Source organism: Cimex lectularius, unplaced genomic scaffold (genome assembly GCF_000648675.2).
Source record: "Cimex lectularius strain Harlan isolate CLEC.00 unplaced genomic scaffold, Clec_2.1 scaffold334, whole genome shotgun sequence".
Taxonomy (NCBI): domain Eukaryota; kingdom Metazoa; phylum Arthropoda; class Insecta; order Hemiptera; family Cimicidae; genus Cimex; species Cimex lectularius.
Window position 1 is genome coordinate 240,798 of NW_019392892.1, and position 19,548 is coordinate 260,345.

General features: G+C 35.3%; 1 protein-coding gene across 8 annotated transcripts in view; it reads right to left on the bottom strand.

The window, feature by feature from the left end:
- The window catches only part of LOC106663447 (tyrosine-protein phosphatase Lar), a 312,386-nt gene that overhangs the window by 137,639 nt on the left and 155,199 nt on the right, over nucleotides 1-19,548 (bottom strand). For 6 of the 8 annotated variants that reach the window (XM_024229112.1, XM_024229114.1, XM_024229111.1 and 3 more), the window contains 2 exons: nucleotides 6,663-6,787; nucleotides 3,530-3,695 (listed from right to left, as the gene is read on the bottom strand). In XM_024229112.1, the coding sequence (XP_024084880.1) occupies nucleotides 3,530-3,695; nucleotides 6,663-6,787 (291 nt within the window). Of the gene's footprint in view, nucleotides 1-3,529; nucleotides 3,696-6,662; nucleotides 6,788-7,258; nucleotides 7,316-19,548 lie in introns of all 8 variants that reach the window. The other 2 variants (XM_024229115.1, XM_024229109.1) reach the window with 1 other exon arrangement.

Here is a 19,548-nt window from a genome sequence, read left to right on the forward strand (position 1 = left end):
TTATATTTAATGATGATGTTATGGGTCGTTAACAATAGGATTGCTATACGATTGCGAATAGTTTATTCTCAATCCTGATTGGGTTTTTTTCTGACCTTGTTTTGCGGCCAAAATGTGCTTTATGCTAAATAACCCCCCCTTTTTTTCCCACATGATATTCATCGTGTGTTATTACTCTCACCAAATTTACGATCCAACTAATTCAATATTATATAAAGCATCAAAATTATGAAGAATTGACATGTTATTAAAAAAATGGATTGCGAAGATCGACTATTCATTCATAGATTTTCATCAATCATAGATAGGATGAAGCATATATATGTTATCACATCGATATTTTATCAATAGACATCGACTTTAAGACACATTGATATTATAATCAGAATCGATATTGTGTTAACGAACATGAATATTTTAGAGATTATAAATGATGGGGTGAGTGTAGAGTTCAATCCTTTTTCAAAAAGATGGTTCCTACTCACATTAAGTTATATTTATATTCCACATTATATATATACTTAATGAGAGTAGGAACCATCTTTTTGAAAAAGGAATGAATATTTTATTCGGAGATCGTGAGATGCGGTCTGGCGTGACGTAGGTTTTAGAAAAATTATTATATTATATATATTAATATATTTATAAATAATAATATAAAATATATTAATATATTTATCGTGCCAACGTTTCGATCTTTATTGAGATCATCTTCATGTCATCATCATCTTTCGATATTTTATACGCAAGCATCGCTGTATCAAAGAAAATTCTGGATAAATCATCGATATTGTGCAGTATAGATATTTTATCACTGAAACCAATTGCTATAAATTTCGATCTGTTGCTGTAGAATCTATATTTTATCAATTAGGATTCCAGTTCAATCTATTATCAACCGAAATCATTGGTTGGAAGTGTCGATATATGATCGGCAAACGTCAATTATTGAAGTATCGATATTATATCACAGAAAATAAATGGCTTGGAACATCGACCTTTTCCAGCGTATGCATATTTTATTCATTACGATCGATAATTTAATGCCTAAATATTTAGCGAAATCATCCGATCTTTTGCAGAAGTATCGATATTTTATCAATTAGAATCGACGATTTACAGCTTCAATATTTATCGACAGTTTTCGATCTGTGGCAGCAATATCGATATTTTATCAATTAGAATCGATGATTTCAAGCCTCAATATTTGATAAAAAACGTCGATGATTGAGGTCGATATTTATTTAAAGAAAACCAATAGTTTGAAACATGAACTTTTGCAGCAATATCGATATTTTATAATTAGAATCGATGGTATACAGCCTCAATATTTGTCGACAACTTTCGATCTTTTGCAGCAGTATCGATATTTTGTAATTAGAATCGATGATATACATCCTCAATATTTGCCGACAACTTTCGATCTTTTACAGCACTATCGATATTTTTCAATTATAATCGATGATATACAGCGTCAAAATTTATCAACAACTTTCGTTCTATTGCAACACTATCGATATTTTATCAATGAGAATCAATGATTCCAAGCCTCAATACGTGATAAAAAACGTCGATGTTTGAGGTCGATATTTGTTCAAAGAAAACCAATAGTTTGAAACATGATCTTTTGTAGCAATATCGATATTTTATAATTAGAATCGATGGTATACAGCTTCCATATTTAACGACAACTTTCTATCTTTTGTAACAGTATCGATATTTTATCAATTAGAATCGACGATTTACAGCTCCAATATTTATCGACAGCTTTCGATCTTTTGCAGTAGTATCGATATTTTATCAATTAGAATCGATGATTTACAGCCTCAGCATTTATCGACCGCTTTCGATATTTTGCAGCAGTATCGATATTGTATAATTAGAATCGATGATTTCAAGCCTCAATATTTGATCAAAAACGTCAATGTTTGAGGTCGATATTTGTTCATAGAAAACCGATAGTTTGAAACATGATCTATTGCAGCAATATCGATATTTTATAACAAGAATCGATGGTATACAGCCTCAATATTTGACGAAAACTTTCGATCTTTTGCAGTAGTATCGATATTTTATCAACTAGAATAGATGATTTACAGCCTCAGAATTTATCGATAGTTTTCGATATTTTGCAGCAGTATCGATATTTTATCAATTAGAATCGATGATTTACAGCCTAATATTTGACGACAACTTTCGTTCTTTTGTAACAGTATCGATATTTTATCATTAGAATCGATGATTTACAACAACACTATTTGACGACAACTTTCGATATTTTGCAGCAGTATCGATATTTTATAATTAGAATCGATGATTTACAGCCTCAGAATTTGTCAACAGCTTTCGATATTTCGCAGCAGTATCGATATTTTATAATTAGAATCGATAATTTCAAGCCCCAATATGTGATAAAAAACGTCGATGTTTGAGGTCGATATTTGTTAAATGACCAACAGTTTGATACATGATCCAGCAATATCGATATTATATCAATTATAATCGGTGATTAACGCCTCGATATTTGTGGACAACATTCGAACTTTTGCAGCAGTATCGGCATTTTATCAATTATAATCCAAGATTTAAATCTTCAATATTTTATCAATAAACATTGTTCTTTTGAAGTACCGATATTTTCCAGCCAAACATTATTACCATCATTAATTACGTTCTATAATAAATCATTTATTCGCTTGGTGAATATTATTTTAATGTGGGTGATGAGGCTTAAAAAAATACAACTTTGGTTGTTATCTTAGTAAAATTAAATTTTGAGTGTCTTCTGTGCCCGTTCCAACCCACTGTTTTCACAGTGATTGAAGATGAAATATGTAAAAAAATATATTATTTATCTATTTTAATTTGTTGGATATTTTTATCGGAGGGAAGAAATCAAGTGTTTTTTTTTGAAGTGCGAAAAGACACCGCGTTTAAGGGTGAACCGTCGTATGAAAATATTTAGAGATGGGGAGTGGATTGAGATGGAAGAAGGGTCGGGTCGCGTGTTTATGCGTATATACACACAAATAAAAAAACAAGACCAGCCTGAGAAATGAGGAAAAATCTCTTTTTAAGATAAAAGGGATTTCGCCGAGGCGTTTGTGCCTCGAGTGTAAGCTCCCCAGCCCCCTTTGCCAAATAATAAACGTCCTCCTTCTGAAATATTCACCAAAGGGTGAACCAGACTGGCTCGTTTTTCCAACGGGTTGCTCACGAGTTTTGACTCGTAGAAATTAAAAGGACTAAACTCGTCGATCCGGCTTGGCAAGACTGTCGTCTTGGGCAAATGTTGACCTCAGCCGGACCTGTTTGCCAGCAAACAAGCTTGACCCCTTCTAAATCACATAGCCACCCCAATTCCACGATACACATGCATTCCGTTTTAATCCTGAAACGAGCTTTCTCCTTTGAAAAAGCACTACATTCTTCTATAAAGGCCGAGCGTCAAAGATGATATATCAAATAACATATGCAAAAATTATTCTGTAAATAAAAAATCCCCAAAACTGATCATTAATTGACTTACTTTCATAGACGGTGAGCGTTGCTTCTGCGGACACTGCGTCTCCTACGCCGTTTTCGGCGACACACTCGTACGTCGCATCATCTCTGATGGGCCGGACGGGCTCAATGCGAAGCATAGAACCGTTCGGGTATTCTTCAACGGCGTAGCGCGACTGCGTCGACGAGACCTGGAAGAAAAGAGAGAAGTTTCTTTAATCCAGTATCATCAACAACCTTGATGAACAATACGGCCAATGGGAGGACCATATTATGAAGAGGGATTTTGTCTGGTTATTAGGTTCACATATAGAAAAAATAAATGAAAGTTGAAAAATCAGCGAGGGTTCTAGGGGCGTGGGATTTCTCAAAACAAACCGAATGTAATACGTAATTCCACTATTTTTCGTGGTCCGCTTGACCTATTAATATCATTCAATTAGTTAAGGTTAAGTAGAGATAAAAAAGTCAGTGTCACGAGCGAGGTTCGAACCCACGACCTTCAGCTTGATACGCCTCTGCTCTACCACTTGAGCTATCGTGACCTCGATCCACTCGGACACCAACTTCCCATCTCAACCCCACCTTTTGGATTTTCACTCCTTTTTGCCATTTTTCAAAACTTAAAACCTTAATTAATTGATTGATATTAATTGGTCAAGCGGATCACGAAAAATAGTGAATTTAACGAATTGAAATTAAGTATACTTCACTAAACCTCTCCGTGGCCATTCAGAATCAAATAGATTACACGACATTTGAAAAATGGCAAAAAGGAGGGAAAATTCAAAAGGTGCGGTTGAGATGTGAAGTAAGTGCCCGGGGGGATCGAAGTCACGATAGCTCAAGTTGTAGAGTAGGCGTATCAAGCGGAAGGTCGTGGGTTCGAATCCCGCTCGTGACACTGACTTTTTTATCTCAACTTAAAACCATAATTAATTGAGTAACACGTAATAGTCATCTGTCCCTCGTGGTACCTCATAAGATTTTATAAGACATTTTGTCATTGAAAATGTATGTAGTGTCCCGTTTTTAGAGGTACTTTTCAAGTAAAGTATCTTAGGAAATAACCATTTGGACAAACAACTTCACAGATCAGACAACCAAGCAGGTGTAAAAGCATATAAGTGCATATAAAGATCACCTCCAAAAGAGTCGGTGAATGCATCCAAAATCTCCTAAGACTGAGAAAGAATGTGGCTATCCAGGTAATACAAAAAAAGGGTCAAACGGGCAATAGAAAAAAGCCGTAAGACTAATAACTTAACAGCACCTGATGGTGATCTCGCCAGGTTAGGCAATACCCAAGCCATAATAGATTCGTGTATTTCAAAGCTACTTGCGGCGATTAATGTTCCATTTAGTAAGGAAATACGACGAAGTTGTACAAAAGTGTTCTGAGTAATGCAAAAGCAGAAAAACTGTCCAGAGGAGTATCTGCAATCCATATACTAACAGAATCAATTAGACTTGTCCAACTCAGAATGGATGAGAAGTGGAAGAATTTCAGAGGGCCAGACATAATAAATAAACTCATAATTGAAGAATCATCAGCAAAACTGGCCAACACCTCGCTGTTGAAGAAACTGCCTTATTATCTTTGTATGCTAAGCAATCGCGACCTATGACCGCTTAACCAAGGGTACCAATTAAAACTTCATTATTTATGTGAATTTTGCATTCTATTTTTCACTGCATTCTCCTGCTAAGGAGTAAGGAGAGTAACTCGAGGCGACTGGTAACCGTAGCGGTATGTCGGGAATGGTTCCGCATGAAAACTGCCATTGGGATCAAGAGGACTGTGTGGATAATAAAGTTGGATACGAAACGGAACGAATCATTTTTTACCAGATTGTTTAGAGGACGGAACGCTTGCATAAGCGCAAAATAGCGGATGACATTGGTTGCTGGGGTATTCAATGAGGATGAAGTTTATTTACAGAGATTTAATTTCATTGGGTCTGATCCTCCACTTCGCGAAACATTCTTCCAAACAGGGCAGGAGGTTTTGAACGTTCCTGAAGGCGACTTGAGATGGTTTAGTGAAAGGTTGGCGGTTTCGCCTGCATATGTGACGATATTTTATCCAATGGAGAGGAATGACTGCAGAGTAAACAGGAACACCCAACACTCATTCCGTATCCATAGTAGATGAAGGAGAAGGATTTCAGATTCGTAATTGCAGTTTTTTTTTGATACCAGGGACTGGAGGAGTTCCCTCCTGAGCACTGCAGGTACAGCTTATTGTACTTTATCCATGACTCCATATTTTGGGGGAGGGCTCGCAACACAAAAGTGAACTTGAGCCCCGTTGTACCGGTGTTCTTCCATCGAAGAAACTCATTTTTGAAGGGGGTTGGGACCAAATTCAGGGTCGCCGAGATCCGATCCCGCCCCTTCTATTGATGAGTGCCGTGTCAATTTCTTTCAAATGCGGCACCGGTCCCCTTAGGCGTCAGAAAAAGTCCAGAGGCGACGGTGGGGATCGAACCCACGACCGCGGGATCTACTAGCCGAGAGTCTGACGCCTTAACCACTCGGCTACCGCGGCCACCCGTATTTGAGCGTGATATCGGACAGATTTAGTATGAATTAACACATGATTAGGAGTACCCAAGAGACATTCTGCCTTCTCAAGGTAAACTCGTCAAATGCTAGATCATTTCCAACATTGGGTCTTAATACAACACGTTTGGTTTGCATATTTTGCTTTCAGACTGTCAACGTCTTTTATGACAGTGTTTTAACTTGATAGCACACATACTTTATAATTTTTCTTGGTAAATCCTTGTTCTTACATAGATGACTCATGATTCAAGTATGATCCTCTAATTAGAAAAAAGGTATCTGTTTTTACTAGTATAGCAATAAAAGAGCAGGTCTAGGCTTTTAAAGGTACGTAACTCCCATTATCGACGAACGATTTAACACAGCATTCAGGGCTTTAGAAAGGAATCTTTGGTAATCTAAAGTTGTATAGAAGTAAGAAAAAGCCAAGCTTCATAAGACTGGATGTTTTTACCTGGTTTGACTCAAATCCCAAGTTATTTGGCGAAATTTTCGTGACCTACCAATACAGTTTACTAGTCTTTCATCCATCTATTGGTTAACCAAGATATTTACTATATAAATATAAAATGTTTAAAAGAGGATGATACCTTTTTTCCATTTTTCTTCCAGAAGATGAGCGGCTGCGGGTCGCCTTTGGCCTCGCAGTAGAACGCCGCGATTCCACCTGCTCGGACCTGCTGGTTCTTCGGTCTTTCCGTTATCTTCGGCGGATCTGAAAAACACGAAATATCCATTTAAAAAATACTGTTTTTGTTTTTGGATGAGCCAGAACCTTCGTCGTTTTTGTCGGAATCTTATGTGAGCTTTAAGAGAAAAATAAAAACATAAAATCATAAGCTGGTTAAGTATTTTGAGCGTGATTTCCACGCATGGTTTTTAAATTGGACCGGAGACCTAGAGCGAGGACTATGGGGTCTAAATCGGATCCATAATAAATTTTTTCTCGTGCCGACATCGATTTGCCTTATTCATTTTAATACAGGATTCGGCCTCCCTGTCTCAACGGTTAATCTGGTCACGCGGCAAGGATATATGGCCGTCGAGGCTAGGTAGGCCCCGGGGAACTGCGAGTGGCACCCGCGGGATTCACAGCACCCCCCTCAAACACACACAAAAAATCCCCTAGCTTAACATTTTACCGGGAAAAAAAGGTTCTGGCAGAGATGCCTCAATGAATACTTACGTGTGAGGTATCGGATAAACGCGTCTGTGTTCGGTATGTAAACGGTAAAGTTGGAGTCTGTAAAACGGTAAAAAAAGGTTTGTTTTGGTTGCGGCGAACTGAGGATTATCTGGCGTTTTATGGACAATATTACAGAGTTTCTGCCTCAAGTTATGATAATTTAAAAAATGCTATTTTCTCATTTTAACTTAACAAAAGCGATTGTTAATCAAAATAGAAATCATAACGTTAAAACTAAATATTTCACCTTTTACGCTAACTGCTTTTTCTAACGTGTTAAATTTTCACATTTTTAAACTTAATCATAATGAATATCAAAGTACAGAGAACGATTTAAGCTCTGAAACAGAAAAAGTGCTAATGGATAAACATACCGCCCACCAAATGTTCAAAAACATTTTTGAAAATCCATTAAAACTAAGGCGAGGGGCCGCGGTAGCCGAGTGGTTAAGGCGTCAGACTCTCGGCTATTAGATCCCGCGGTCGTGGGTTCGATCCCCACCGTCGCCTCTGGACTTTTTCTGACGCCTAAGGGGACCGGTGGCCGCAATTGAAAGAAATTGACACGGCACTCATCAATGGAAGGGGCGGGAACGGATCTCAGCGACCCTGAATTTTGGTCCCAACCCCCCTCAAAAATGAGTTTCTTCGATGGAAGAACACCGGTACAACGGGGGCTCAAGTTCACATTTGTGTTGCGAGCCCTCCCCCAAAATATGGAGCCGGGGATAAAGTACAATAAGCTGTACAGCTCAGCTGCAGTACTCAGGAGGGAACTCCTCCAGTCCCTGGTATCCATTAAAAAAAAAAAAAAAAAAAAAAAAAAGGCAATTTTTCATGTCAAATGATTCGTAGTTTAACGTGTTTTCATGTAAAAATCAAATTCTTCCTTAAAGCATGATTTTTTGTTGTTCGTTCATACGCGATTCAATCTGGCGAATTTCTATAAAACGATGTTATTACATTGAAAGGTTTTTGGATAAAAAATCGGTTAATTAAAACTCCAATGGTTTTGATAAAATATCGGTGCTATAATATATCGATATTATCTGATTAAATATCGATAGTATCGATAATTTGGTGTTATTATATATAAAATATTCTTTCAAGGTTTTGCATTTTTAATAAATAAATAAATGAATTATATAAAAAATGTATTTATTAAAAAACTAAAATTATATTTAAAATTAAAAAAATAAGAGATGGTAAAAAAGAACCAAAATGTTGTATGTATGTTGATAAACGAAATTAATGTTTAAATATTGGCTGAGAATCTGAAGTTGTCAAAATAAGTTTATTGTTGATTTTCACTTACAAATCAGAGGAATTATAAAAAGAATATACATCCCCCATCGCACCAAACATATTGTGAATAAGTAGCTGGTCAATGCCCTTTACATCTTCTATGTTTTTGGATAAAATATCGATTCCACAATATATCGATGTCATTTGACTAAATATCGATAAGTCAAATCGCCGATGTTTGTACAAATAAAATATTGGTGCTTCCGTACAATGAAGGCATTGGGTAAAAAATCGACACTCTAGAACGTTGATATTTTTTCGTATCGATTTTAGAACATATCGATGTTATTCGATTAAATATCGAATGTTCAAAGGTGTTATGTTTTAGGTGATAAACTATCATAGCAAATGATTACTTGGAGATCGCGAGATGCGGTCTGGTGTGACTTAGGTGTTAGAAAAATATTTTCTTTACCGTGCCAACGTTTCGAGCTTTATTGAGATCATCTTCGGCCTGGGATTTACAAACATTGTTTAAATTTTACAAATGCATGTAGGATGTGAAAAAAATGAAATTATACAATGCTAGAATTTTAGATTCAATCAAAGTGAATTGACTCATCAGAGATATTGATGTTTTATGTTTATATACTTTGGATTTTGAAGGGGTGGGGAAGGAAGTCGGGATATGAAGACATTTTTATATGAGGAGTTGGCTTTTTTGAGGCGAAAGGAGCCGACATGGAAAAAATGGGTAATGGCTCCGCCTGGTTATCCTTTCAGGATTATATAGACGGGAATAATCAGGGAAAGGAAACCAAATTGTTGATAAATTAAACTACGTAGAAATGTTTGATGTGTGGAATGTGATTATTGTTTTATATTATTCGGAGGTCGTGAATTGTGGTCTGGTGTGACGTAGGTTTTAGAAAAACATTTTCTCTATCGTGCCAACGTTTCGAACTTTATTGAGATCATCTTCAGGGCTCAAAGTGTAGGGCACTCAAGAATGACACAATTACGCAGACAACAAACACTTTGAGCCCTGAAGATGATCTCAATAAAGATCGAAACGTTGGCACGACAATGAAGATGTTTTTCTAAAACTGTCACACCAGACTGCATCTGACGATCTCCGAATATTCATTAACTAACGGTCACTAAACAACACACATTGTTTTATATGTTATATGTTGGTGTTCAAAATGGTGGGTAGCCAGTGCTGTAGGATTTTGTTTGGTTTTTTTCGAGCCGTAGATAGGTTGCTTTACTCTTTTATCCATAAAAGAATAGTTGTACAAATTCATTTTTTCTTTTTTTCACATCATGTATTTGTAAAATTTAACTAATGTTGATAAATCCCAGGCCCTGAAGATGATCTCAATAAAGATCGAAACGTTGGCACGATAATGAAAATGTTTTTCTAAAACCGTCACACCAGACCGCATCTCACGATCTCCAAATAATCATTAACTAACGGTCACTGAACGTCACACATATCGTAGCAAAGTTTCGATGTTTTCTAAGGTAAAATATCTTAAGGGGCCAAGTATATTACACCCCGACTAATACATCTACATCTAAGGTAAAATATATATGCCGATGAGTTTCGTATTGATAGTTATAATAAAATTTGGTTGTTTTAGTGGTAAAACATCGTTGATTTTGTAGCAAACTTATATTGTAGTTTATTAGTTCATACAAACTGTGACTTATTTCATGTAAAATGTCGATACTTTATAAATCGACGTTAAAGTCAAAATGACCAGGCCTTAACTTATAAATCAACTGAAATTATGCCAACATGTATTAATAAATAATCAAGCTTTGTCGAAAAGGTTAGTTTAACATGACAAATCCATTTTGTGCTTTAAATAGGTTGAAAATTCTATGATATTACCTACTGGTACATTTTCAATGAGATGTAACATCATTACGATCGAGGTTTTACAATGCTGGAAGCATCTAAGAAAAATTTAATTAATTCAGTTGAAAACAAATTGTTACCTTGAATAAGTAACATATAAAGAAACTGAGTCGCGTCGTAAACGTGAAAAGGCATTCAATTGTTCAACATGCTTGGCATGCCGTTTCGTTCCATTACCTATTCTCGACAAACAGGTCTTTTGTCACTGGAAACAGACGTAAAGCCTTGGTAATTGTGTAGGGGATGGTATATAAAATCTGAGTGTTTCGGCGGTTTTGCGGAGGTGTAGGGTGGAAGGATCGGGTGGCGATTGTGCGTTTACAACCCCCTTACCGTCCTCAGCCCACTGGGGCAACTGATCTACATTCATCCGCCGCCACTCGAGCCGAGCCCAATTCCGAAATTTCAAACGCCTTTTGACATCCAATTCTCAATTACGAGGCCGTTTCGCAATATATAAAGTGTTTATGGCCTTTTCGACTGGATCGTCGGGATGCGGCCTGGCTCTGTCTCGCCTTGAAAACTCCATTTTCCAATGGGAAAAACACTCCCTCAGACCTCCCATAAAATATTTATAGGGCCTTTTTCATTTTTCGGCGAGTGTTCCGAGCAGATAGGTGAGAAAATAAGACGGAGCACTTGTTTATTGGAAAAGGCGACAGCGGGCTCGGAGAAGGCAAACTTTTCTGATTTTCACCCACCCCATCACGTACCATGGCATCGGCGATCGTCGGAAAACGTTCGTGAGGATGAAAGAATCGGTGGGCAAACAATCCAGAGCAAACATGAAGGGGCAACAAGTAGATTTTTTTTCCGCCCTTCAAGGAACTCGCGTGCTCACACCGACCATTTGACCCCCCCCCCCCCAAAGAACACATTATTTTTAAAAGGCCCTTCATAAAAATCGATAATTACAACACTTCTGCACACCAATCTCGCATGATTCGGTTTGAAGAAAACGTTCTCACGAAGAAATTATTAGTTAATTAGTATGCAACACCTTTGTATATTCGACGATTATTGCGCCATTAAGGATTTCATTTCAAACAGTATACTATTGTGTAGAGGTTTGAGAGTTCATAAAACATCGATTTTGTGTAGTTATTTCTAATATATCAATTTCGGGGCATACTGTCAAAATATCGATGTTTCGTATAAATTGTTCGATAAAATATCGTTCCTTAAACAAATCTATATTTCTATACATACTGATACCTTAAAAGATCGATTTTTATTTCCTGAAACATACTACAATAGTACCTGAATAATGAACATCGATAATTCACAAAGATCGATATTTGATAATCGTTAAAAAGTCGATCAGATAATATATCGATGCTTGTGGATATAATATGGGTGCTTATATATATATATATATATATATATATATATATATATGTATGTATGTATGTATATATCGATATATAATCGATAATATATATGTATATATCGATTTTTTTATATATAATCAATATATACATATAAATGTATTATGCTTATATATATACATATAATATGTATAATCGATTCCCAAAACATGTTACTTGCCTGAAAAATTCGATACCTGTTCGATAGTGACTACAAAACTCGATGAGATAACACGTCCAAGCTTGTTTATAAAATATTGGCCCATCACGACATGTTTTGAAATATAGGAGTGTAGTTACTTGAAATAGATCGATACAATTGAGATTCGATGCTTATTGACAAAATATCGATTTTTGTGAATATAACACGGGTGCTGAAAACAAATATATATATATATATATATATATATATATNCGGAATGCTACAGAGGTAAACAAACAATATCATTTGGAAGAGGATTAATAAGTGTTGACATTCATACAAATGAGTAATCCTGTAAACGTAAACAGAATATTTTATATAGATTTTTTTTAATGAAAACTTAAAATCCTGCATTATTTTCCGGACAACCCGATACCTGAAATATATCGATACAATTAATATTGGATGCTTATCGACAATAATCGATTTCTACGGATATAGCATCGATGTTTAACGAATCGATGGTTATTCGCATAACATCGATCTCATGAAGCCAATGTTATGCTAACCAAATTTGCTAAAAGATACAAAAATAGTGTCAAAAAATTTTACAACGATTGTTTTAAATATAAGGGTGACTTTCTTTAACATCAATTCGTCAAAGTTCGAGGCTTACTGTTAAATTATCTATGCATCTTAACATTTGTCTTCTGAGAAAATAGCGAATTTTAAAAAAAAACAATGTTCATGAACATAACCAAAATATCGATGCTTATCGCCACATCACCGGTCTTATAAAGTATCAAAGTTTATTTGCTAAAATATACAAAAACATTGTTTGAATGACAAAACATCGGCATTTCAAAAACAACTATGATTATAAGGCCTTTAAAAAATCCAACAGACAACACATCAAAGCTTGTTGATAAAATATCGATGCATCGAAACATATATTTTGTTTAAACGTTTGTCTTGTCTTATGAAATTCATCGATTAAAAAACAACAATTATCTTTCAGTAACAAACAAATCGGTGCGTATTTATATAAAAGGAATTCCAAAAACATGTTACGCGACTGAAAAAACTTCGATACCTGTTCGTTAGTCACTAAAAAAGTCGATAAGGCAACATTTCCAAGTTTGTTGATAAAATATTGATCCATCGAAACAGGATTTGAAAAATAGGGGTGTAGTTGCTTGAAATATATCGGTACAATTAAGATTCGATGCCTATGGACAAAATATCGATGTTTATCGATATAATATAGATGTTTAAAAAAATCGAAGGTTATTGGGCTAATATCGATCTCAAGAAACATCGATGCTAATTTGCTACAAGATACGAAAATAGTACTTAAATGAAAAAACACCGATACAAAACGTGATGTTTGTTAGTCACTTAAAAAATTGACATACCATCATCCAATCTTGATATTGAAATTTTGATCCGGCCAAACATCTCTTTTTAAATAAGGGTGACTTTGTTTAAAAAATCGATTAATCAAAGATTCGAGGCTTATGGACAAAATGTCGATGCTTATACAAATCTATGTTTATCGACAGAAAAGATACAGAAATAGTTTTGGAATGAAAAACAAAGCGATACTTCAAAAAGGTAGATGTTTGTTAATACAAAAATCGATCCAAAATTACTTCGATGATTGTCGATAAATTATAATTTAGTCAAAACCTCTAAGTTCTACGTATAAAATATCTTTGTTTTTTTAATATACAACGATGTTAACTGATTGAAAACCCATCGGCACTGCAAAAACCTCGATGTTTATTAATACAAAATTGAACAGAAAAGGCATCAGTGCTTGTTGACAAAATATCGCTTCTACAAATCATGGATGGCAGTTGATACAATATCGATTCGTCAAAACATCAATGTTTTGTGATTTAATATCGATGTATTAAGAATTCGATGTATTTTGGATAACATATCGATTCCTCAAACGAGCGACGTTGTTTGCTGGAATGTACAACGATGTTAATTAAATGAAAACACATCGATACTGCAAAATCGTCGATGTTTGCTAACCAAAATTGTACACACAATACATCGATTTTGGTTAATAAAAATCGATACGTTAAATTAGTGCTTTCTCTGTACTATTTAAGCGGAATTGATTGAGAGTTCAATAAATTCGTTAGGATTGATCCACTGGTTGATCAAAAGTCGTCGAGTCGATGAGTTTTGAAGATGGACCACACTTTCAATTTTAAAAAAAATCTATAATATACATATCAATATAAAATAATATAAATTGTCTCTATTATTGCCAAGATTATGGGAGGAATATTCGTTTGGCACTCCATACAATTGAAATCCGCGAGTTTCTGATTTTTTTTCCCGTGAGGCCGTTATCGCCGCTACGTGCACGGATTTGATAACCCGACTCGGCTTTTCAACCAGTCGGAAAGTCGAAGAATAAGGAATTCGTAGACTGGTACAAGTTTCGTTTTTATTCGGCAGGACCGTCGATAATTTCGACAGATATTCATGGGCGAGGGGTCGAAGGAGCGGCGAGCCCCCTTCTCACAATACCCGTTTGGCCATGAATGAAGCATAAACTTGCCCCGCGGGCTTCGGCAACGTTTTCGTTAATATTAGAAACTGTTTACGGTGCTCTGGTTAAGGGGAAACCGTTTCCGGTAAATTAGTGACATGAATTACAATGTCTGCTCGCAGTTAGCGGCCACCCATGGTCACTCAATTATAGTGTGTACCAAATTAAAATACATTTTAAATCAAAAATTCAGATTTTTGCATAATCGCACTCGTTATTAAACGCTCAAGATTAATCAAGACTCAAGTTCTGGATCTTAATGAGGATCTTCGGAGAGTTATCGGTTAAAAATGAACCAGAAAAAAGGAAGGAGAGTGAGAGTGAAGAAGAAACAAGAAGAAGAGAAAGAAACACAAAGAAAATAAACAAAGAAGCAAGTAATAAAGGGTACGTCAGATATACAGATAGAGATAGATAGATAACTTAGATAACTAGATAGACTGAGAGAGAGAGAGGGAGAGAGAGAGAGAGCCAGAGAGAGAGAGAGAGAGAGAGAGAGAGAGAGAGAGAGAGAGAGAGAGAAGAAATATTCAGAAAAGAACGAAAGAGACTAAAAGAGTAAAGAAGAAAAAAAGTAAAAAAAAAATAGAATTTTAGATTGGGTTACTCAAACACAAAGAGAGAACAGATAAAACATTGGTATATAGAAAGTTATAACAGGTACGAGAGAGAGGGCGAGAGAGAGAAAGAAAGAGAGAGAGAGGGAGTGAGGGAGAGAGAGAGGGAGAGAGAGAGGGGAGAGAGAGAGAGAGAGGGAGAGAGAGAGAGAGAAAAGAAATATTCAGAAAAGAACGAAAGAGACTAAAAGAGTAAAGAAGAAAAAAGGAAAAAAAAATTTTAGATTGGGTTACTCAAACACAAAGAGAAAACAGATAAAACATTGGTATATAGATAGTTATAACAGGTACGAGAGGGAGAGCGAGAGAGAGAGAGAGAGAGAGAGAGAGAGAGAGAGAGAGAGAGAGAGAGAGGGAGGGAGAGAGAAAGAGAGAGAGAAGTGAGAGAGAAGTGAGAGAGAAGTGAGAGAGAAATGAGAAAACGTAAGAAAGAGTATAATTATTGAAGGAAAGTAAAAAGAAGAGAAAGAAAAGACAAACAATAAACAGAGATATTAGTCATTGAAAAAAAAAAGTGAGTAGAAATACGTTGATTGAATATAAAAAAATACATTAAAATTAATTAAGGTTTTTATCTCAACTAAAAACCTTAATTAATTATAATATATTAATTGGTCAAGCGGACCACGAAATTCGTGAATATAAAAAATTTTTTTTGTTGCATTGTATAAATCCACTTTTTTCCACATCCTCTATGTTTTTGTTAAATTTAAACAATGTTTGTAAATCCCAGGCCCTGAAGATGATCTCAATAAAGATCGAAACGTTGGCACGATAAAGAAAATGTTTTTCTGAAACCTACATCACACCAGACCGCATCTCACGATCTCCACAAATAATCATTAATTAACGATCACTAATCACCACACATATTGAAAAAAAGTAAAAAAGAATGAAAATATGAAATTTCACTCCTAATTAATTTGAATCACAGATATAACCTTTTTGGAAACTTTTGTTAATTTGAGTTTTCTCTCCTGCCCCCATGCCAAAATAAGACACTTTTAAAAACATTATCAACAGGGTTTTTTGATAAAGCAAATTTAAAATACAAGGGTTGAAAGATGCTCCAACTCCTCGGCTGTTGAGAAAGAGGACCGCTTTTTCATAAAGGAAACGACTGAAAAGGAAAGTGGAGAAAAATTCGCGCGCCTCCTCCGAGAAAAGCATTGTCACATTTCTTCAGAAGAGGTCGTATTATATTTCATTAGGGCTTCTTGTAATTATGGCTCTTAACTAGTCAGGGCAAAGTTTCAGAAGTTATTCGACAAAAGGGCTCTCCTTACTTACGAGCCGTAAATTCCCGTCCCCTTTTTCACTCCTTCTCGGCCCGCCAAGCCGGCCGGAGTGCAAAGCCACTCGACTTCTTTGTCCAGTTTGTTAACCTTTTCACATGATTGTGCGGTCGGTGATTTGTCGCCCTGGGTAGTTTCAAGGCCCTTTTGTCCCCATGGAACAGAATAAGGGCGTACCTTCTGTTTTACACAAACCACCAGTATTTGACTTACAAGAAAAAGAAAAAAACAACAGCATATTTTAACCCTTTTTTCAAAGCTTACAAGTAAAAGATTCTTTACAAGTTCTTACTGAACTAAGTTGATTGACGATTAAAGTATTAAGAGTGCTTTATTTGATTAAAAAATAAATATTTAAAAAAATCGTATTTAAAACATCTCAAGTATCGATAGCAAATAATAAAACAAAGAACCATGCATTATTTCTATCTATTATTTCTAACGAAAATGTTGAAATCTGATGCCCTAATGCAGAAACTTCTGATTCAGAATTTTAAAAAAATCTGATAAATATATGTCTCATTTGATATTCACGTTAAAATTACTTACGTAAATTTTCAATTTTCGCATCAAAAATAAGAAAGCTGATGTCAAGTGCGCATATTTCCCCACGTACATATTGAGCAAATATATAATTTTCGTATAATACTGAAAAACTTAACGGGGTTTACTGATGGAACTTTTTGATTACTAAAAATGAGAAATTTAATAGGAGGTAATCTTTAGCTGGGTCAACCAAAATATACGTACGATCAAAGTATAGGTATTTTATCAAGATCGATTATACCAAAATATCGATCCTTATTTTATCGGAAAACTTAAAAAACATCGATTGTTAAAGTATGTATATTCTTTCCAAAACAAAATAAAAAAAAACGATCTTTTAAACCATTGAAATTTAGCAAAACAAAACAACGCAATTTTGAGGCGTCAATATTTTCATTTAATAATCGTTATCCCCATATTTTGATATATACGTATATCGATCACAGTATCGATGTTTTATCAAAAACAACGACGTTTAGCCGGATCGATTTATTATACCAAAATATCGATCTTTGTACAACATAAAATCATCAGCATGTTTATAGCGAACCTTTGTGTACAGCAACTGATACTTTATCGGAAAACTTAAAAACATCGATTGTTAAAGTATGTATATTCTTTCCAAGAAACACCAATCTTTTAAACCATTGACATTTAGCAAAACAAAACAAGGCAGTTTCGAGGCGTCAATATTTTCATTTATTAATCGTTATCCCCATATTTTGATACATACGTATATCGATCACAGTATCGATGTTTTATCAAAAACGACGAAGTTTGGCCGGATCGATTTATCCTATTACCCCAAAATATCGATATGTTCCGAAAAAATGTTTTTAAGCATAGATAATTTTTGTAATGAGCTTTATACAACATACATCAGCATGTTTTTAGGAAACGTTTGTGTACAGCTATCGATTCTTTATCGAAAACGTGACAACAGCCATTTTTGAACTTTAGAGCATCAATCAAAATGTAACGCTATTTTATGAGATAGATGTTTGGCTATAAACATCGATATCCGCACACTTGGATTGTATTGGATTATAATTATTTTGCCATGTAATATCTGCTAAGAAGAAACCTCTAAGAATGAATATTTTTTCTTCCACGATTTAGGTTATGACAAAACTGGAAATTAACTTAATTAATTAACGAATGAAAGGTATTTAATTACGCTAAAAAAGCGTAGTTTCTCAGTTTTAGCACTTATTTTCACAGCTTGTTAGTCCACATTTCGAATTTGTTTTTTAATTTAATTTAACAAGTTTATAGATTATGTTAATGGAGATTTGTTCCTGCCTAATTCCCAGTGGTTAAGCAAAATTAATTAGCTAAATTTCAGAGATTTATTATTAAAATTACTTTATACTCGTTTTTTCGATTGTAATTAGGTACAGAAGAATAATTAATATTGCGCACTGTTTATCCGTACAAAAAATTTATTATTGAAATATAAAGCGAGTAAATTGGTTTGTTCAATGTTATGGTTGTTTAAAAGAATTGATAAGGAAAAAATATGAGATCGTGTACACGATTTTTTTTAAATTAGTCAATTGATTGATGGTTTTATTACCTGTCCTAGTGGTATTTTAATCCATATTTAAGGTGGATTGAGATTAATGTTGTGTGTGATATTATCAAATTGTCTTATCCCTGTTGGTTTAAAGTGATTTTCTAAGGCTCCGGGTCGTTTAAAGTTTCAATCCGAAGCCGCAAAACGTCCGTAAACGGCCGCCTGGTAATGGTTCACGACCGTAGGCCAGGAAAGGTTTAACAGTAGAGATTTTACAGCGCCCATAAAACCGGCGGGACGAAGAGCAATGAAGGCCTACAGCTAGATGGACCGTGGCGGGAAATTCATTTATTCGATTTCCTTCCCGTTCACCCTTTCAACCACCGGGGGAAAAAAGGTTTTGCCGATTTTTCCAACTTGGTAAGGATCGTCTGAGGGATAACGGCGCAGTTTAGGACCGACTGGGATTCGATCGCTACCCGTAACTGCCGAGTTAGATAGCACTGATGCGGCTTAGAGGAACCCGGGGCAATCCTTGACGTTCTACCAGGATGCAAAATGGGTAGAACTGTTGAGACGTGGAAATCCGTTTAAAAACATCTTCGTTCCTGAATGTGTACCGATACAACCGGGCATAACAATTTTAAGGCAAGAAATGCAAAAGCTTGCAATTTGATAACACATCCTTCCAAAAATCCGATGTTATAAGATAAAAATCACGCTTCAACAATCAGTTCTTCTTGGGGAGGAGGAAAAACGTGATTAAAAATACCGATTCGTATATATATATATATATATATATATATACACACACACATATACATACATATATATACATATATACATATACATACATATATACATATACATACAGAATTGCTACTCGTGCTACAAACTTCTCCAGTAGATTCTTCACCCTAAAATGAACAAAAAAGTTCATATTGTCCATGGTCCGATTCTCAACCATTTCAGAGTAATTTCGCTTTTTATCGATTTTGAAAGATATCACGTCCTGGCGTCGGAAAATCGTGATATCTTTTAATCTAAACATTTCTCTGAAAAT